The 22,359-nt window shown below is 39.1% G+C and overlaps 1 protein-coding gene across 2 annotated transcripts in view; it reads left to right on the forward strand.

Moving 5' to 3' along the window:
- LOC123773336 (uncharacterized) overlaps positions 1–21,285 on the forward strand; it is a 41,683-nt gene extending 20,398 nt beyond the window's left edge. For both annotated transcript variants that reach the window (XM_045766984.2, XM_045766983.2), the window contains exons 2-12: positions 974–1,041; positions 5,810–5,897; positions 6,651–6,832; positions 7,249–7,380; positions 8,607–8,895; positions 9,197–9,271; positions 10,545–10,731; positions 12,927–13,053; positions 16,359–16,469; positions 16,855–17,015; positions 18,921–21,285. In XM_045766984.2, coding sequence (XP_045622940.1) covers positions 985–1,041; positions 5,810–5,897; positions 6,651–6,832; positions 7,249–7,380; positions 8,607–8,895; positions 9,197–9,271; positions 10,545–10,731; positions 12,927–13,053; positions 16,359–16,469; positions 16,855–17,015; positions 18,921–19,125 — 1,614 coding nt within the window. In that variant the 5' untranslated portion in view covers positions 974–984 and the 3' untranslated portion in view covers positions 19,126–21,285. The remainder of the gene's footprint in view (positions 1–973; positions 1,042–5,809; positions 5,898–6,650; positions 6,833–7,248; positions 7,381–8,606; positions 8,896–9,196; positions 9,272–10,544; positions 10,732–12,926; positions 13,054–16,358; positions 16,470–16,854; positions 17,016–18,920) is intronic.
- Positions 21,286–22,359: the final 1,074 nt, after the last annotated feature.

Genomic DNA, 22,359 nt, shown 5'->3' on the forward strand with positions numbered 1-22,359 from the left:
GCATCCGTCATCTAGCGTCATCATTCATTATTTTCATTCATTATTTTCATCCATCATCATCATCATCATCCAGGATCACTGTTATTTATCGTCGTCAAGTAGTATCATCATCATACATCATTATGATCACTCACCCATCATCATTCATTATATTGCCAACCCTTCAACGTCATCCTTCATCATTACCATAAATCATCATTCATCATCTATCAATTATCATGTCATCACCATCCATTATCTGTATCCATCATCACTATCATTCATTATAATTCAATAATTCATTGTGTCGGGGAACAGGAAACCATTTTATATATGCGGAGCCATTCGGCCGAGCAGACAGCACACTGGGCTTGTGATCCTGTGGTCCAGGGTTCGATCCCGGGCGCCGGCGAGAAACGATGGGCACAGTTTCTTTCACCCTATGCCCCTGTTACCTGGCAGTAAAATAGGTACCTGGGTGTTAAGTCAACTGTCGGGGGCTGCTTCCTGAGGGTGGAGGCCTGGTCGAGGACCGGGCCGCGGGGACACTAAAGCCACGAAATCATCTCAAGATAACCTCAAGATACATGCTAGGCTTATATCGAGTTCCCCCACCTCCCCACCAAGGTCAAACTACTGACCCTCCCCAGGATGCAACCCCCCACAAGCCGACTTGACTCCTGGGGTTTCCTGTGGACTGGTAGGTGAACAGGAGCATTAGTTGATAGGAATCACGCCCAACCATTTTCTGACCCGCCCGCAATCATCATCAGTCACTATTCATTAGCCAGAGGCTAAGAGACCGCGCAGGAATATCCCTGCAAAACAGAACAAAAGTCTTTGTTGCTTCTCAGTCGATTAAGGCAGCGTCTGGGATACGTCAGCAGCATTAAATATTGCGGAAATTACAATACCTGGTAATACAAAAACAAATATAATTATGTAAATAATATTAGACAATTATGATACAAATGATGATCATTTCTTTTCACAGATTGAAGTATTATGGCTGGCCGAACTTCAAGCTTGACAGCTGTGGTCCTGGGTGCGTTCCTGGTGATGGTAAGTGTTGGTGCCAGGTCACGCTGCTGGTGCGAGGTCACGCTGCTGTTGCGAGGTCACGCTGCTGGGCGAGGTCACGCTGCTGTTGCGAGGTCACGCTGCTGGGTGAGGTCACGCTGCTGGGTGAGGTCACGCTGCTGGGTGAGTTCACGCTGCTGGGTGAGGTCACGCTGCTGTTGCGAGGTCACGCTGCTGGGCGAGGTCACGCTGCTGTTGCGAGGTCACGCTGCTGGGTGAGGTCACGCTGCTGGGTGAGGTCACGCTGCTGGGTGAGGTCACGCTGCTGGGTGAGGTCACGCTGCTGTTGCGAGGTCACGCTTCTGGCGAGGTCACGCTGCTGGGCCACTTGTGTGTGACCCAGTGGGGCGCCCACACTCTTGCAGGCGTGAGATACCCCTGATATGCCATACAGACTTAACTGTTAATTCATTTGTATTTATTACGCACCCCATACCCATGCCGTGGACGGTGGTGGAAAGGGACTACAGAGGCACATGATGGGTTCAGGAATTTAACCCAATAGTTCTTTTTTTCTTTTCTTTTTTTAGCTAATCCAGTAATAATTTTGTGTAGTTAAACAATTTTCTTTTTCCTTTACACAAATACATATATCAGAAGTCTTTTTTATGTCACAAGTGATTGAAGAAGCGGCCCACAACAGTCTCCATACAGGTAGTTTACATGTGACAGAGACAGACAGACAGACAGACAGACAGACAGACAGACAGACAGACAGACAGACAGACAGACAGACAGACAGACAGACAGACAGACAGACAAGACAAGATATATATATATATATACATATATACACAGTATATGATCACTACGCACAAAATAGCAACGGGAATTAATAATAATAATAATAATAATAATAATAATTAATAATTTATTTGCAAGAAGTTACAATGGGCTGGTGAGATTACATTAGATTGGTATTTTTACATTCATGCAGAGCCACTAACACACATAGGGGACTTGATGGCTGAGTGAACAGTGCTTGGGATTCATAATCCTAGGATCTGGGGATTGAGCTCGGCGATGGCGAAAACAAATGGGCAGTTTCTTTCACCCTGATGTACCTGTTCACCAGCAGTACATCCCTCTTACTAATGCTCTTGCAAGAGCATTAGTAAGAGGGATAGAAGCCCTAAATCAGAAAATATTAAATACGGAATATGCTGTCATATTCAGCGAGACGTGTACTCACCTAATTGTGCTTGCGGGGGTTGAGCTTTGGCTCTTTGGTCCCGCCTCTCAACTGTCAATCAACTGGTGTACAGATTCATGAGCCTACTGGGCTCTATCATATCTACATTTGAAACTGTGTATGGAGTCAGCCTCCACCACATCACTTCGTAGTGCATTCCATTTATTAACTACTCTGACACTGAAAAAATTCTTTCTAACGTCTCTGTGGCTCATCTGGGTACTAAGTTTCCACCTGTGTCCCCTTGTTCGTGTCCCACCCGTGCTGAAGAGTTTGTCTTTGTCCACCCTGTCAATTCCCCTGAGAATTTTGTAGGTGGTTATCATGTCTCCCCTTACTCTTCTGTTTTCCAGGGATGTGAGGTTCAGCTCCTTTAGCCTTTCCTCGTAGCTCAATCCTCTCAGTTCCGGGACGAGCCTGGTGGCATACCGCTGAATCTTCTCTAACTTTGTCTTGTGTTTAACTAGGTATGGACTCCAGGCTGGAGCTGCATACTCCAGGATTGGTCTTACATAAATGGTATACAGGGTTCTGAAAGATTCCTTACACAAGTTTCTGAAGGCAGTTCTTATGTTGGCCAGTCTAGCATATGCCGCTGATGATATTCTTTTGATGTGGGCCTCTGGGGACAGGTTCGGTGTGATATCAACCCCCAGATCCTTCTCTCTATTTGACTCTTGCAGTATTTCCCCTCCCATATGATACCTTGTGTTCAGCCTCCTGCTCCCTTCGCCCAATTTCATCACCTTACACTTTCCCGAGTTGAACTTTAGCAGCCATTTTCTAGACCATTCCTCCAGTTTATCCAGGTCATCCTGTAGTCTCTGTCTATCTTCATCCGTTTTGATTCTTCTCATAATTTTTGCATCATCAGCAAACATCGAGAGGAATGAGTCTATACCCTCTGGAAGATCGTTCACATATATTAGAAACAGGATGGGTCCAAGTACTGAGCCCTGTGGGACTCCGCTGGTGACATCTCGCCACTCTGATGTCTCCCCCCTCACCGTTACTCGCTGTTTCCTGTTGCTTAAGTACTCCCTTATCCACTGGAGCACCTTCCCTTTTACTCCTGCCTGTTGTCTCCCCCCTCACCGTTACTCGCTGTTTCCTGTTGCTTAAGTACTCCCTTATCCACTGGAGCACCTTCCCTTTTACTCCTGCCTGTTGCTCCAACTTTTTTAACAGCCTTTTATGGGGTACTGTGTCAGAGGCTTTTTGGCAATCCAGGAAAATGCAGTCGGCCCACCCTTCTCTTTCCTGCCTAATTTTCGTTGCCTGGTCATAAAATTCTATTAAACCTGTGAGGCACGATTTACCATCTCTGAACCCATGTTGGTGGTGCGTTACAAAGTTATTTCCCTCCAGATGCTCTACGAGCCTTTTCCTCACAGTCTTCTCCATCACCTTGCATGGTATACAAGTTAAGGAAACTGGCCTGTAATTCAGTGCCTCTTGCCTGTCACCCTTTTTGTATATTGGGACCACGTTAGCTGTCTTCCAACTTTCTGGTAAGTCTCCTGTTTCCAGTGACCTGTTATACACCATAGAGAGTGGCACAATGCTTCTGCACCTTCCTTTAGTATCCATGGTGAGATTCTATCAGGCCCAACAGCCTTTGTCACATGTGTGACCTGCACATTCTTTGTCTCCAGCAGACACCTTTTGACCTCATCACTGGTGAGGTCAAATTCCTCCAAGGTTGCTTGGTTTGCCGCCTCCTCATTTAGTGCAGGGGCTTCTCCTTGTTCTATTGTGAAGACCTCCTGGAATCTCTTGTTAAGTTTTTCACACACCTCCTTGTCATTCTCTGTGTATCTGTTCTCCCCTTTCCGCAGTTTCATCACTTGTTCCTTCACTGCTGTTTTCCTCCTGATGTGGCTGTGGAGCAGCTTTGGTTGGGTCTTGGCTTTACTCGCAATGTCATTTTCAAACTGTCTCTCTGCTTCCCTCCTCACTCTGATGTACTTATTTCTGGCCCTCTGGTATCTCTCCCTGCTCTCTGGTGTTCTGTTATTTCTGTAGTTTCTCCATGTTCTTTTACTCAGTTGTTTCGCTACCTTACATTCCTGGTTGAACCATGGGTTTTACTGTTGTTTTTCGTTTTTCTCCTTTTGGACGGGGATAAACCTGTCTGCAGCTTCCTGGCACTTTTGGGTGACAAAATCCATCATGACCTGCACATTCTTGTCTCTAAGTTCTGTTTCCCATGGTATTCCCCTGAGGAATAGTGTGTACACACACATACAGTACGTGTGTGTGTGTGTGTGTATATATATATATATATATGTCGTACCTAGTAGCCAGAACCCACTTCTCAGCCTACTATGCAAGGCCCGATTTGCCTAATGAGCCTAGTTTTCATGAATTAATATATTTTCTCTAATTTTTTGCTTATGAAATGATATAGCTACCCATTTCATTATGTATGAGGTCAATTTTTTTTTATTGGAGTTAAAATTGACGTAGATATATGACCGAACCTAACCAACCCTACCTAACCTAACCTAACCTATCTTTATAGGTTAGGTTAGGTTAGGTAGCCGAAAAAGTTACGTTAGGTTAGGTTAGGTAGGTTAGGTAGTCGAAAAACAATTAATTCATGAAAACTTGGCTTATTAGGCAAATCGGGCCTTGCATAGTAGGCTGAGAAGTGAGTTCTGGCTATTAGGTACGACATATATATATATATATATATATATATATATATATATATATATATATATATATATGTCGTACCTAATAGCCAGAACGCACTTCTCAGCCTACTATTCAAGGCCCGATTTGCCTAATAAGCCAAGTTTTCATGAATTAATGTTTTTTCGTCTACCTAACCTAACCTAACCTAGCTTTTTTTGGCTACCTAACCTAACCTTACCTATAAATATAGGTTAGGTTAGGTTAGGTAGGGTTGGTTAGGTTCGGTCATATATCTACGTTAATTTTAACTCCAATAAAAAAAAATTGACCTCATACATAGAGAAAAGGGTTGCTTTATCATTTCATAAGAAAAAAATTATAGTAAATATATTAATTCAGGAAAACTTGGCTTATTAGGCAAATCGGGCCTTGAATAGAAGGCTAAGAAGTGAGTTCTGGCTACTAGGTACGACATATATATATATATATATATATATATATATATATATATATATATATATATATATATATATATATATATATATATACTGTATATATATATATACTGTATATATATATATATACTGTATATATATATATATATATATATATATATATATATATATATATATATATATATATATATATATATACATACATACATACATACATACATACATACATACACTGTTGTGTAACAAGGAGAGCTTTCCTGAAATTACTGTATATTATATATATGAGTTTTTTTTTATTTGAGTTAAAAGTAACAAATTTGATCAAACCTATCCTAATCTTCCTAACCTAATGTATTCTAACGTGGTGTGGGTTTCCTCCTGAGGACTGATCAACACTGTTCATATTCGAGAAAAGTTTGCATTTCCCACTCACAAATTATGTAAATTATACTGTGTCCAACAGACTGCAGTTGGGGAGAGACCAGAGGAGCAGCAGCAACAGGAGCGTCACTCACCCTCCAGCAAGTCAGCGCTCTCTAATAAGTTTGTTGGTATGTACAGGTTTACTGTGTACAGTATATATGTGGCATCACACGCCCACCTGTGTGGGAACAAATGGTGCTGTGCAGGTATTTGGATTATTTTTAGAGTATCATATGGGAATAATGAGCCATATTGAGTGCTCTAGCTATGAGAATGACAATGATTTCACATCATAATAATGCTCTTAAGTCTACAAATAACTGCTGGATAATTTTCTATGCTAGACTTATATATAAAACACCTCATTGATATAGTACAGTACTAAGGCTGCAATGTTTACCCCCCAGCATAACAGTATAAAGGGTCCACTGCCTTCAGTCTCAAGCCTGTATTGTCAACCAATCCAAAATGATCACTTCAACATTTAGGGAACAAATGTTCATTGAAGCTGCCTAGTATGGGCCATTGGGCTTTCTGCAGTTACCTTAATTTTTACGTTCTTATAGTTATATGAACTTCACGTGTGTTGTTTTAACATTTAAGGAGATATATAAAAATTTTCTACAAGATTCAGTGCTGTTCTGGTGAACTGCCTTCATATGCTTATTTTTTCCTAATTTGCTTATGGAACTGGGCTTTTTTGTAGTTATTATCAGCCAAGATATCTTCTAATCTTTCATAATCATTTCTCAAAGTGTGTATGTTGTCTCCTGATGATTAAGAGGGCTGCACAAATTTTCAGAGGCGATGTGTTTTCTTGATTGACTACAGATGCATAAAGATTTTTCAGGATTTTTTTTTTTTTTTTTTTACATTTGCAGGTGTTACAAGCAAATGTTCCCGTGGATCACTTACAGTGGAAGTACGAACAGAAGAATCATTCTCTGGGTCAGTGTATGCTCGCGGCTACCCCAGCAGGTGTCGGGTCATGGGCACGGGCACCACCATCACCTCTCTCACTGTCCCTGCTCAGAAGTGTGGGGTCAAAGTCATAGATGACGAGGTCAGTTGCTGGGTCAAGTTAGGTTCAAATGTGTCATAGTACACTAGTTGAGACTAGAGTGTACTCAACTAGTGCATAACAGTACAGTATTATGCATCAGCTGAGACATTTTACGGGTCCTGTAATGCAGTGGTCCATGTTGTCAGCTCACAACCAATGTTTCCTGGGTCGATTCCTGTAGTAGGACAGATGGTTGGCCATGTTTCCTTCCACCTGATGCCTCTACTTTCCTAATCGCAGAGCATACTCATGAATGGTCTCCTGGGTGAACCTGTTGGGCTCTGGCTCTGGTAACAATTGAGGGGACCCTAAGCTCAGAAAATTAATACTGTACTACTACTACTACTACTACTACTACTACTACCTCCTAGCTTGTGCACTATATTTCTAACAGCTCATTTTTTTGTTTTCCCCAGCTTGGACACCACACCTACGAACTCCTGGTGTACATACAGTTTGACAAGTGGGTGCAGCAGGTAATCGACGAGCAGGTCCACATACGCTGTAAGCTGGACCGTAATGCAGGAGAACTGCAGGCTGCTGCACAGGTCAGTTCATTGAGGTTAGGTTCTTTGGGTAAGTATCATGGAGATACTTTTAAGTTGTTGATGCCACTGTTATATCATATCATACAGGTCACAATCACAAGCTCATCTTCCAAGTGTTGTTGCCATTTGATTGGAAGCACTGAATGAATAGATTCAGTTTGCATAAAATATCCAGAAGATTTATTAAATAATGATTACAAAATTAACCTTTATACTGTAATAGTAACAGAAAAATGGAGCATTTCATTGCATTGAATGCTTTATTTTTCTCAGGCAATCATTTTTTGTTGACTACTATCATTGTTACAAATATTGTAATGTTTAGAAAACACATTTTGAAATATGTGATTGGTACAATGATATGTCATGTCTACAGGTTAGAATAATGGAGCTCGTCAGTAAGGAAATGCAGACACCTTTAGCTTGATGTTTGATTTTATTAATGAATTCGTATAAAAAATGAGATAGCTTGTTGTTAAGCAATCTAAATCCCTGTGAGGAACCTTTATCTCACATAATCCTGTAGGAGTCTGATCTTTGTTATATGAGATGTGTGTATAAGTGATAGAGATTAACCCCAGAACTGTGGATGATGTCAAACTTTCATGTACGGGTTTCTTTTGTATCTATATTTGTATAATTTATGTTGTAAGTCTGATTATTCTAACTTAAAACAGTACTGTACATGAAAATATATTTTGCAATTCTATTTTAAAATTTTGTGTTGTTCAGTTTGTTTCACCATAATAGTGTATGGCATGAACTCTTGTTATTTCCTACTAATACTGTAAAGATTTGTTTTAAGTTATGAGTAAAAGTTCTGGTTCTGATCAGTGCCAAGACAGTCAAATTAGGAGCTGTGTCATATGGGACCACAAGCCTTCTGCAGTTTCCTTTATTCCTATATTCTTATGCTTTTATTCTTATCTGATCTACAGCTGGAGATGGAACAAAAGATTTGGACCCAAATGTATCTACTCTAATCTGAAATTATGGAAAATGCATTTTGAAATACAGTATTACCTACTATGTATACAATTATCTCTTGTATTTGCAGGGTGAAACCTGTTGAAATTTGTCACTGAATTAATGATGCTTCATTCATGCTACTGTAGCAAGTAATAGCTAGTTAGCAGCTATAACAATATTTGAGTACACTTTTTTCATATATTGACTCATGCATACAGTGGTGTCTGATTTCCTTCTCACATCTGGACCTCTTGCAGATGAGTGTTGTTAACAAGGATGCTCTCACAGGCAATGAAAGGAGAGCTGGCCGCACCAAGGATAAAAACAACTCTATTGCAGCTATTGTGACTGCTGCTTCTTCAAACAGGGCATTCTCATCCTCATCTTCCAGTCGAGGCACGAGCCTTACCACCAGTAGTGTTGGGACGAAGCAGGGTCACCTAGTCTCCCAACGGCATAAGAACCTGTCCCTCAGGAACCGGGCCCAAGGCGACCCCATGAAGGACTGGCAACCCGTCAGCACTCCCCCAGAGCTGCTCCTCTGGCGTGAGTTACTGACACAGCGGGCTTCTTGTTAAAAGTGTTACAATATGTATGAGTACTGTAATTATAAATTTATTAAACTTTATGAATATAAACTATATTATTTCTATATAAATAGTTATTATTATTGCAATGGTATGCATTATGGGCTGTGGGTAATGGTGGGTATTCGTTTCACTTACAGATAGTTATATAATCACTTAGTTACCATAACTACTAAATCAGCATTAATTAATTAAAAGTTGTTCGAGTATTTTGGCAAGCCAAAGGGAAAATATTCTAAAAACATAATTCTTTGGAACAGAAAGCCAGCGGCCGGAAGGAAACTTGGAGCCCGTGTCATGCTGGATGGATATTGTTGCTGGCAAGAACATGGATGGTAAGTATCTCTCATTGTTCACAATGGCAGTACAGTACTATATTGACCATGGATGGTAAGTATCTCTCATTGTTCACAATGGCAGTACAGTACTATATTGACCATGGATGGTAAGTATCTCTCATTGTTCACAATGGCAGTACAGTACTATATTGACCATGGATGGTAAGTATCTCTTATTGTTCACAATGGCAGTACAGTACTATATTGACCATGGATGGTACGTATCTCTCATTGTTCACAATGGCAGTACAGTACTATATTGACCATGGATGGTAAGTATCTCTCATTGTTCACAATGGCAGTACAGTACTATATTGACCATGGATGGTAAGTATCTCTCATTGTTCACAATGGCAGTACAGTACTATATTGACCATGGATGGTAAGTATCTCTCATTGTTCACAATGGCAGTACAGTACTGTACTATACTGTTCATTGTTACTACACAATATTTAGAAATTTCACAATAATGACATATTTGAATTATTTAATTTCAGGTAAGTTATGCAGTACTGTGGAATAGTTGATGTATTTAGGTTAGTTTGCTAAGTTAGTTTTGATTCAAAATACTGTATACAAAATGCATAGCATTTGTGTTAAAATGAATGGATCTGGCAATGAAGGACAAAAAATTATTTAAAAAGATAATATTGACATATGGGAATTTGACTTGTTTAATGACTGCACAAAAGCTACATATGTTTGTATGTGTTTCTGTTTGTGTGTACTATATGTGTATAATTACATAAGTGTAGTTACAGGATGAGAGCTACACTTGTGGTATCCCGTCTTCCCAGTACTCTGTCATATAACACTTTGAAACTACTGATGGTTTTGGCCTCCACCACTTTCTCACTTCACTTGTTCCAACCATCTACCACTCTGTCTGTCTGTCTGTCTGCAAAAGAAAATTTTCTAACTTTTTTTTGGTACCTTTGTTTCTTTAGCTTGAATCCACTAGTAACACTCCTCCAGTCAGATACATTGCCTCTGATCTTTCTGTCAGAAAGTTTTCATCCTTATCAACAGTCTCCCTGTCACTCCTCCAGCATGTTCTTGTGATATTTACAGAAAGGGTCTAAAAAGCCTTTTTAGATCTAGATATACTGTATATAGTCAACCCAACCATCTCTCCTGTAAAATCTCTGTGGCTCTATCATAAAATTAAGTAGATTTGTGTGAGTGAGAAAATGAATGAGTAAGCTAGATAGAAAGAAATGATTTTGTTTTGTAATATTATAAACTAAGTAATATGTCACATTGATACAGGAAAACCCGTGCTGGATTTCCTACTGGTTGGTGACGACACCACCATGGTGCTCAAAGTGCGCCAGAGTCCAGGTCTTGACACCCGTATTACCTCTTGTGTTGCTCATGATGGCTCTGGCGACCAGAGCCAGGAACTCATTGATGAACATGGATGTGCCATTGATGACGACATCATGCCGCCTCTCAGGTTAGTTTTACCCTCCACCTGTGGCCTCGGCAGGTTGTGTAGGAAATTCTCTTCTCTTGGTAAAAAATCTAGCATATTTATCTATGCCCTAGCCATGAAAACTCATTTTCAAAGGAAGAAGACCAATATTTTCCCAAATGAAACCCTGTGAAACTGGAAATTCTGTAAATAAGAACCATGCAATTTTGTTTTAAATATGGTCAATGGGTTTCACAAGACCCCAATTTTTTTCTAATCTTATGTCCATCTATGAAAATCATTAAAAGGTGATTGGAGTCCAATTAAGAGAGTTACCATTCATACCATCATATTTCCCATGCTCTATAGGCTGATTTCACTAAGGGAATCTTTAATTGTATCCTATGATATGATGGGCAACTTTTCCACCAGTCTGTGAACTTTGTCCCAATATCATAAACAAATCCCCCTGTTCAGCAAACTCTTGTTTGTGGAATCAAGTGAGTAAATCCAGTCCAGAAAGTGTGCATTTCAACCGGAGATTTGCAGAATCAACGTTTGTTAAATTGAGGATCTACTGTAATGGTATATATCCATGTAGGATGAGGTGAGGTGTCGGCTGGGGCACTACGTGTGATGTGACCTGGCAGTTTTTATCAGTCTTGAGGATGATAGTACATACCTAAGTGTACCTCGAATCTTTCCTTCCTCTGCCAGAAGCTCTACTTACAAAGTATCTTTTGTGGTGACCTTCCTCTTCCTCAAGGTCAATTATGTCATCTAGCAGGATCCCCTACTACACTTTACGTGTCATCTCAATTGGTCTGCACATAACATGGCAGTTTATTCCAGATTTGAGAGTGATTGTTGCCAGAAACAACCCCTCAGGGTTGTTTCTGGCAAGATTAGGAAAGCCATCTCTGGGATGAGAAACTGCAATGGACCATCAAACAAGGAGGTCAGTTTCATGGACCTTGTATTGGTGTTTTAACAATGTCGATTTGCAAGTTCGTCATTGCATCAATCAGTGTTGGTTCAGAGGTCACTGTTGATGATAGTATTCATCCATTGGTCCATATCATGTTGTAGCTGTGTTTTGTATACACTGATCTCATTCTCAGCCTTGTGAATCTAGATGTAATGTGGCATAAACTAACAACTTTATGAGCAGAATCATTTAGTTGTGCCCAGAACCTCTTTTTCTGTCCCTACTTTTCAATATACAGCCTAGGTTATCTTCAGCCAAGGTTTAAGTGATGAGGTTGAACTCTTGAAAACTAAAGATATGGTGATGTTGTCATATGCTGGGTGTGAGTAGGGGAAAGGGAACTGTTAGAAGAAAGTGCCAAGTCATTATGACTATATAGCACTTGGAATAGACCAGGATAAGGATTTGGGATGGGACGGGAGGAAAGGAATGGTGCCCAATCACTTGGACGGTCAGGGATTGAACGGCGATCTACATGCAGCAACACTGTCAGACAGGGAAACAAGCAGCCTCTAAAAACCCTCCTTTGGCAGCCATTTGTGATGCAAAGAGACAGATTGGATAGGCTTCTGAGTTTTAATGCACATCCCTCTCTTGCTTGTTCTTGATGGGACAGGGTGATCTTCATTGCCCCATCCAGCACCTTATATGACCCTGTATGGAGCTTGAAAATCCCCTTTGATTCCTTGTGCCTGAATCTCATCCTGCCAATATTTATAGTCCTGCTAACTAGACACCACAGTTTTTACCTCACAGTACACTTGAATGATTCTTTACAAGAAGATGCTCATCATATTAACCCAAAGCCTTATTTTAAAAGGATATTATGAATTATTAACTTTATTGTTTGCTCCATAACTTGCAGCAGAAGTTTGTCCAATCCTCATTTCATTATTGGACTATGAAAATAAATGTAAAATTTATATACACAATATACAGTATATTAAATTTGTATATCAATACAAAATGGAGCTCAAGGTTAGGAATCGGGGTTTATTGATTTTTGGAACATGTTACCGGGTGGCATGGTAGGAGTGGGCTTCTTGGATTGCTTCAAGGGTAGATTGGACATGCATAATGATGTGGGTGGGTTTAGGTGGATATAGATGGGAGCTGCCTTGTGTGGACCAGTGGGCCTTCTGCAGTTTCTTTTAGTTTCTTGTGTTGATAAATGTAACAAAATCAGAATGAAAATAAATTTGTTGTCCAGTTAGCACACGTATACCTGACCAGAGTTTTCATCCTGTAGAATCAAGAACAACCTACGGACGGGGGTGAAGGTGGCCTATGCGTCCTTTAAGGCCTTCAAGTTCCCAGATCGTGACAACCTCCACCTCCGATGCGTTGTCCTGGTCTGTCTGGGTTCCTGCAGTCTGGTCAGTTTTTCCTTTTTTGCACAGTGACAGTTAAATAATAATGGCTCATTGTATTACTTAACAATGATAAAATTAGTAGCATTAATGATTATGGTAAAAATTCAAACATTAAAGATGTGATTACACAAAACGATTGATTTCCTGTCACTCTTCTCATGCCATACCTGTAATTCCACACTCCTCATGTCACTCCTCTAATGTCACACCTTTCATGCCTTGCTTGTCAGGCCAAGCCTCTTATGTTAACAAACCTTCCCAATCAAATCCTCTAATGAACTCACTTAATTTCCCCCTAGCACCTTCTTATAATGTTAAGTACAGTATCTCCAATACCTCCCTTTCTCTAATCTTTTTGGTCATAATGATTGCTCTATTAAGTTTCAAGCTTTGTATGATCACTCTGTAGGATGCAGGTACTGTAGATCAAAAATTTCTTCATTCTTTCTGGTTAATATGCAATCCAGCAGTGATACAACAATGAGACATTCCCGTCCCTTATTCTCATGGTCTGCTTTATGTATTGGTACACAAAGGCCTCAAGAATGAGGTTTATGAATTGGATGGTACATATTTTCTCTGTTCTTACCTTTTAAGTTTCCCAATCAGTAGATTTAAATTTAAAGTCATGCAGTATCAATGGTCTAGTTTTATCATGATAAGTCGGTATTGGGTAGTATAATAGACATTACATTGCTGGATTGTTTAAAGTGTAGGTTAGACATGTATATGAATGAATTTGGGTGGATATAAATGGTAGCTGCCTCGTGTGGACCAATAATCCTTATGCTGTTTCATTTACTTTACGATATTACGTCTTTCATTAAAGTTGTGAGCAGTACTCTTAATAACAGTAGAGTTCCTCTCTTGCTGAAATGTCATTTACCAGAGGCCTCAAGTCATTTAGTATTATCTATTTGCCTGAATGATTATCTCCATTAATAATGCTGTACTGTATATTCATCTCTCATGGATTATCAAATGTTCATTATTTCTCTATTAAATGGTCTTTCCTTAGTACTGAAATGACTTCAACTTTCGTGTGTGTAATTATGCAAGTGTCATTATAAGATTAGAGTTATGCCCGGTGGCATCCTGTCTTTCCTGTAATATTTACCATATAAAATTTTGAAGCCTCCGAAGGATTTGGAGTAGGTTACTTTTATTTATTTATATACATGAAGGTACATTGGGGTATGAAAGTACATACAGTACTGTGGTGATTGACCGATACATTCTTGCAGAGCTACTAACGTGCGCAACATTTCAGGGAGGTCCTTAAGCTAACCAATAAATGTAATGATATGCACACTGTAACAGAATTTGAATTTGACATAATGACTACATTATAAATTGATATAATTTTTTTTACTGATGATGCTGCATTTCATTAATAATAAACTGTGTGAGTTAGCAGCACAAGCTGGGATACTAGGAAGATGAAATTATGTACTTCTTTGTTCTACTTCTGAATAAAGTATAGGTTGGACAATTTTTTAAATTCATTAGGAAGTGAGTTCTGTATATTGGGTCTTTTTATTTCTGTCAAGTGTTTGCACAGATTTAGTCTGACTGAGAATATCAAAAATATATTTATTTTTGGTGTGATGCTCATGGGTTCTATTTCATCTGAAAGAGTTTCAAATCAAGATTAGTGTTTAGGAATAAGCTATTTACACTTACTTGTAAGTGTAAATAGCACAAGAGAAAGTGTGGAGTGTGTGTTTATCATGTTTAGGGATATGAACACAGGAGCTGTGTATTGTCTGAAGGCAGAATTCATGTAGTTTTTGACACCTTTGTTTTTTTATTTGAAACTATGACCTTCTTCTCTTTGCTGCTGATATAAAAAAAAAATGATCTTTATAAATTATGTCAATTCTTGCCATTTTGTACACGGTAATCATATCACCTCATTGCCTTGTCTCCTGGTTTTTGCATATTTAAAATTTCTGGCCTTTTTCCAGAGCTCGATTTTAGGTCCAAGAGCCACTGAGCGAATGTGTGTTTTCACGACTACCTATATATGTGCCTGCAGTGCAAGCTTTAGCTCCCAGATCTTGCCTTTCAGTTATCAGTCGTCTAATGCAATGGCTCCAATCTACTTCCTACTTAATATACCTACTATTGAAATTACAGTACTGTACTGTATATATAAAGTGAAATACCTCCTCCAGATGATGAGTCACAATAACATGGCTGACCAAACCACACATTAGAAGATGAAAAGACTACGATGTTTCAGTTCATCTTGGACCATATAAAAAACAAAAAACAAAAAAAAAATATCAAATCGATTGTCAAGAGCCGAGAAAGGCACAGGCATAAGTAAGGCAAGAAAGAGGTGAGGTGGAGGAAATCTTAGAGGGAGGTAAAAGCAAGGCAAAAGATACATGTAATAAAGTAATAATACGTGGGGTAATAAAAGAGTAAATGGGAATGAAAGAGAAAGTAAAAGAAGAGGAAAGAGAAAGATAAAAAAAATGGGTAGGCTTATGTTAGGTCATGTTTGTTAGAAAGTTTAGAACATTTGAGTATGTACTGTGAAAGGAAAGAGTCAACAGCAACAAAGCCAGGACTCAGGTTCATGTTGAGTAGGTTGTGTATCAGAACAGAGTCGACAAGATGGTGTCTGTGAAGAGTAGAGGCAGGAAAAATTATTTTAGAAGAAGACCAATCAATAGGATGATTAGAATTCCTAACGTGACAGAAGAGAGCAATGTTTATATCTGCAGACTTAATACTTCTTTTGTGTTCCTTATGTCTGTCATTAAATGTACAGCCAGTTCCCCAAAGTATTTGAGAAGACAAAATGGAAATAAGAAAGGACCACAGGAAATAGAGTGGACACCAACAGCATTAGAAACAGGAGGAGAAGTGTGAACAAGATTAGTATGAAGAGTGTTAGTTTGATGAAAGGCGAGCTTTATGTCAAGAGGTCGAAGGGTATTAGTAAGAGTTTTGAGTTCAGATATGAAGGGAAGGCATAGCACAGTGCTAGTAGAGTTGGAAGCAGGTTTAGGATGAAAGAAATTTTATTTAGCTTGAGAATAGGCACAGTTGATAAAATGTAAAGAGTAACCAAGGCAAGAGAAAGTACGAAGTACAAATCTTTCTCTTGCTCCTGTAGACTTCTCACCACTTTTCCGAATTTCATCACCTTGCATATGCTTAAGTTAAAAGCATGCACCCATTTTGTTAGTCTGTTCCTTTTGTTTGGTCAGGTCTACCTGCAGTATTCTCCATTCCTTCTTAGTTTTGATTTATCTTATCAGTTTTACTGAGTGTCGGTAATATATTTGATGCAGCCTGTGTGTGGACGGACAACCAACCGTGTGGGTAGACGGCTAGGTGGACCAGGTGAGGGCAGCATCCAGCCCATACTAGACATAGAGGAGGCCCAACCAGCACAACTCAAGGTAAACTATTCCATCATCTCAAGACTTGTCTTCTTTTCCTGGAGGGTCACATTTTTATTGAGGAATAAATACACACAAAAGTATGAGGTACCTCATGCTATTCTCATCTTGTTCAGCAGTAGGGTCAAAAAGGATTACATTTTTTTGTTTATGTTTGTGTATATCCTTGCGAGAGTCCCAAATGAGCAGTTATCGGTATTTATTTTATTCAAATAATGAATCCATTTCTTTGTGACTCTCTGAAGGTTGCATTAAGACTTACAAGCATTAATATAAATTTTCAAAAGTGACAATTATCAAATGGGTGAACCTCTATAGGTCTTATGCTGCAAGCCATCATTTGAAGGTCAACAGCACTGGTAAATTGTTCCTCGTTGCTTGGCAGGGAAGTCGTGGTAATGACAGGGCTCTGGCAAGCAGGTTGCTGGACCGGGTGGAAGTTTTCAACTCGGTGGAAGTGCGAGCTCCAGGTATAGAGAGCCAACCAGACTTGGTGAAGCAGTACCGCATAGACCGTGAACCAACTGACTCCGTCGACTTCTTCAGGTGAGATACAAATTAAAATTTATTACTAAAATGTACACTATTCATATACTGTAGTGTACTGTTCCATACAGTACATGCATACAATCGTGAATGGAAGCATGGATGCATGCACACTCACGTGGAAACAAGGTACAATAGAGAGGAAAGCTGGAGTCCTGAAATCAGATTAGGAAAAAGACTTGAAGGCTTATACTAAAATGAACCTGTCAGCAGAAGCCTATATTAAACAAATATCATCAGGACCTTTTATACCATTTACTGTATGTTGAACCATTTCTGGAATATGTGGCACCATCATGGAGCCCTTTCCTTGTTAAATACAATACAGTGCAGAGGAAAGCTCAGAGATGTGCCACCAGACTAGTCCCAGAGGTGAAAAGTATGAGTTTCAAGGAAAGACTAAAGTAGTTAAACTTCTCATCACTGGAAAGAGAAGAAACAGGGGAAGTATGATCACCACATATAAAATACTCATGGAAAAAAGTCAGGAAAGATTATCTAGTATGGTGTAGTATAAGAACAAGGGGACACAGATAGGAATTAAGTACTTTTAATGAGGCATAGAGACATTGTAAACAAATTGTTCAGTGTCAGGATAGTGAACAAATCAAATACATATGCTAAGAAGTAAAGTGATGGAGGCAGACACCATTCACAGATTTAAATGTACATATGGCAGTTCAATACACCAATTCTATAAGGGTTGAGAGGCAGGACCCCTAGAGCTTTAGCTCATCCTCTGGCTGGCTTTCCACAGCCAGCCAGATTTTAGCTCATTTAGCTGGCTTTCCACAGGATGCAGCCCACAGCAGTTGCCTAACTCCCAGGTACCTGTTTACTGCTAGGTAAACAGAGTAATCTGATGAAAGGAAGCATGCGAAAACATTACTGTCCTACCAAGGAAATTGACCCCAGGACTTTTGGGTGATGAACTGGCCACTCTAACCAAAAGCCAAGTACTAATTGTTAAGCTGTTTTTTTTCCTTCCAAATGCACATGCTTTCTAAGAGACATACAGTAATTAGGATAGTCATGTGATGCTTCATTTAAAATTCTAGTCATTATTATTGAAATCATAAGAATGCTTTAAGAAATCTTCATTATTGTGGGTCATGAGCAGTCTCCGTGGTGTAGTGGTAAGACACTCGCCTGGCGTTCCGCGAGCGCTATGTCATGGGTTCGTATCCTGGCCGGGGAGGATTTACTGGGCGCAATTCCTTAACTGTAGCCTCTGTTTAACGCAACAGTAAAATGTGTACTTGGATGAAAAAACGATTCTTCGCGGCAGGGGATCGTATTCCAGGGACCATAGGATTAAGGACTTGCCCGAAACGCTACGCGTACTAGTGGCTGTACAAGAATGTAACAACTCTTGTATATATCTCAAAAAAAAAAAAAAAAAAAAAAAAAAAAATGAGTTTTCATTTGTTTTATATATTTGGTTTGACTTGAATCATCTGTCAAGTTACTTGTACCTATACAGTACAGTATTTATAAAACTTTTCAAAATATTTCCATATGTATACCTGACCTAATGGCATTTCTTTTGAAACAGGCAGACTTTTAAACAAACCCATAAGCTCCACAAAATAGGCACATTGCCTAATGCATAATAATGAATTGAGTAATTATTACTGTATTTTAGAATGTTGGATCCTGGCATCATGTGACTGAGGTAGATCTGAGGTAAACACATCTGAGGTGACCCAGATAACATCATTTGCTGTGTTCAGACTTTTTGCCATATCCAGTGATGAATGTGTTAAGTCCATTACAAGAATGGCTAGAGCCTTAGGATAAGCATTTATACAGTTTATGCTAATAATCTGTGGCAATTTTACATGTACTGTATATTTATGTTAACAACAAAAGTAAGATGATACTGACTCCCATTACTTCTCTTAGCGATGAAAACATGTTCTGTGTGACACCCTACAAGATGATCCTGGCATTTGGTGTGTTGCTGGCAGTGCTACTACTGGCACTGCTCTCCACCTTCTACTCGTGTGTTAAGGCCAGGGTCACCAAGGCACGCTTGCGACCACCTCAACCTGTCGAGGTCCATCGACACTCTCCTGTTACCAGCCCCTACTACAGGTTTGCTCACTAAGAGCTCCCAGACCTTATCTCTCCTAAGAGCTAAGATTCTTCAGCTGTGAGGCTTCATAATTGTCTCCATGATCTGCTGCTTCTTTGTACAGTTGAATCATGCCTGCAAATACTGTATCTCACAGATTTATTCTGAAGAGGTTAAAATTTGATGAGAATAGGCTATGTATATATTTATGAAAGAGCTCTGTGATGTATTGCTATGATTTGTGTTGCACAGGTGCAGAACTGTTGTGTTGCACAGGTACAGGATTGTCGGTACACTGTATTTATGGTGCACGGGTGCGTGATTGCTATGACTTGTGCTGCACAGTCCTAGTATTTTAATATATAGTACCATGAAAGTGAAGCTCTGCTCTCCTGTACCTGTGACCAAAAATGTGTTAATTTGTATAGTTTTAAATGTTATTGGGCATTACTTAATAAATAGGTTTTTTATTTATAAAACATTCTAAAGGCATATTTAGTGATAAATTAGTGGAAATTACGGTTTAAAGCCTGAATATTTGAAAAGATAGGAGTAATGTCCACAAGTACTTTGATTACCATTGAGTAATGAGGAATTGGAAGCTGTGTCCGGAGGGAAGGTATTAATACCTGCTTGAGACGGTACATCTTGTCCCATATTCTCATTTGGAATGACTTCTACAACTCAGGATCCTGTTTAATATTTAACACACTTAAATAATAACTAAATGCTAGCAGGCTGGGTCCTGTTAAATAGTAGCAGCTTGACTCCTGGTGAAATGCTCTCTAAAACGCACAAGCTTATAAAACTATGCTACAGGTGACAGTTCTAATGCATGCCAAAAGGCAGTCTTGGTGCATGCTAGCAGACAGGGTGTAATGCTAGCAATATATTAATTGTATGCTAGCAGACAGGACTTTGTACTTGATTCCAAGCAGAGTTTTGGCCTACGTAGTTATTCAAATGCGGCAGCCTATTTGAAGGTAGCCAAGGGCCAAGCATTTGCTAGCATGCAAGATCCTAATTTATACCACAAGCAAGGCCCTAATGTATCTTAGCAGCCAGACACATTATATAAAGTTACAATTCTAGTACTGTACATGCTAGTACCAGATAGCATCCTAGGATGTGCTTGCAAGGTTGGGGGGCCTGTCTAATTTGATGCTGGGTGTAGAGAATCACTATATATTTATCAAACTTGATTAAATGTTTGATAAATGGTTGCCCATCTCTGTAAATCCTTCAAGAGGAACACATCTTGGGCTACAAGTCGAGGCCATGATGCCACCTTTATAAAGGATGCTTACCCTAACTGGGGAGATGTGTAACTGGTATAGGTTTGTATCAACACTGCAGAGTAATAATGTGTATATTATTGTACATACTTTTTTGTAAATGAGTTTCTTGTTATCCACACCAGACCTTAGTACAGAACATGTTTACATGGGCCTCCAGTTCAAATTTTGTCAATGATAATATGTATCCAGTCTCCATTGTCCCACGTCACTTGACACTTCGATCATTGTGACATGGATGACTCTCATAAGATGTAATCTTCAATGTATTTTCATTTAATTGGCCAAGTTAGTAATAGGTGGGTCTTAAATTGACCTGATAATGGTCCAGGATGGACCAAAATGTTGTCGCTTCTCCATCTTCTGAGTTGTGGTTTGGTCATCATTTTTTATTAATACAGCTGTATACAGGTTAGTGAAGAGATTATAAAAAACAGTTGAGGTAAATGATGGAATTAATGCATTGCCATTTACAAAAGGATTTATCATTATCTTCATAATTCACAATACATTACATTATCTTAATACATTTATCATTATCTTCACAATTCATATGGGTTCAGCAGGTAATGCACGACAGTATGTTCAATGTGTACACCACTGTTCACCAAGAGTGTACCAGTGATTGTGAATAAATATGTTTACCATGAGCTTACTAATTAATGAACACCAAAGGCATCTGCCTCGTTTTACTTGATGCATTACATACTCTCTGCCATAGACTGGCACCATTTATGGGGTTATTGTATTATGTTCTCTCTCTTATGCTCAGGGAAGATTGGCACACACACACACACACACACACACACACACACACACACACACACACACACACACACACACACACACACACACACACACACACACACACACACACACATGTACACCCACCTATATATACTTACGTACTGTACATACATATTCAAAACAACTTTTGATTGCCAGCTGATGTTGCCAGTCAATGGTTTTTCTTTTTTAAGCAATTATTTATAAGTAGTTTAGTGTAATACATAGTATATAATTTATTAATAATTTTTTATGAACGTTGTTGTTTTATTGGATTTTATTTTGTATCCTAAAGAGTGATTTAGATTTAAGCTGGCAAGAATTGTGAAGGTTTATACTGTACAATAGTTTTCATAGATCCTATATTGTATATGTTTGCAATATTTCAACATGTTTCTAATAAGTCAAATAATCTACAGTACATCTATAAAATAGAATGTTTGTTTGTCAGTCCAAAGCATGAGTGCCAGATGGTGTGGCTACCCTCACCAACCTTTCCACTATGAAACATGGTGGGTATGGGAGTGTCATAAGCCAGCTAGAGTCAACCCAAGTGCCTTGCTTTAAAAATATTGGTACAGTATCTGTAGTGCTCCAATTTTTCAACAATCAATTTTTGATCTCCAATCTGAGATACTCATGAAGTCTGAAATAAAATCGTGGATGTGTTTTTCTGTGGGTTTTTTATGCTTACTCCAACCATTTACCAACGCATTTTCATGGTTTACTTTAAAACCATGAAAATTTTCTAATTCCCCAAATTAGAAATCTTTCTTATGAGGAAAGATTAACAAAGCTTAAATTGCATTCACTGGAAAGGCGAAGAGTTAGGGGTGACATGATAGAGGTTTACAAGTGGATGAATGGACATTAAAGGGGATATTAATAGGGTAATGTTGATTTGTGGAACCAATTACCGCATAACGTGGTGGAGGGGGGTCCCTCGATTGTTTCAAGCGTGGGTTAGACATGTATATGAGTGGGATTGGGTGGTTATAGATAGGAGCTGCCTCGTATGGGCCAATAGACCTTTTGCAGTTACCTTTGTTCTTATGTTCTTATGAAAACAATTAACATAAGAATAAAGGTAACTGCAAAATGTCTATTGGCCCATACCACGCAGCTCCTATTTATAACCACCCAATCCCACTCATATACATGTCCAATCCACGTTTGAAACAATCAA

Source organism: Procambarus clarkii, chromosome 89 (genome assembly GCF_040958095.1).
Source record: "Procambarus clarkii isolate CNS0578487 chromosome 89, FALCON_Pclarkii_2.0, whole genome shotgun sequence".
Classification (NCBI taxonomy): domain Eukaryota; kingdom Metazoa; phylum Arthropoda; class Malacostraca; order Decapoda; family Cambaridae; genus Procambarus; species Procambarus clarkii.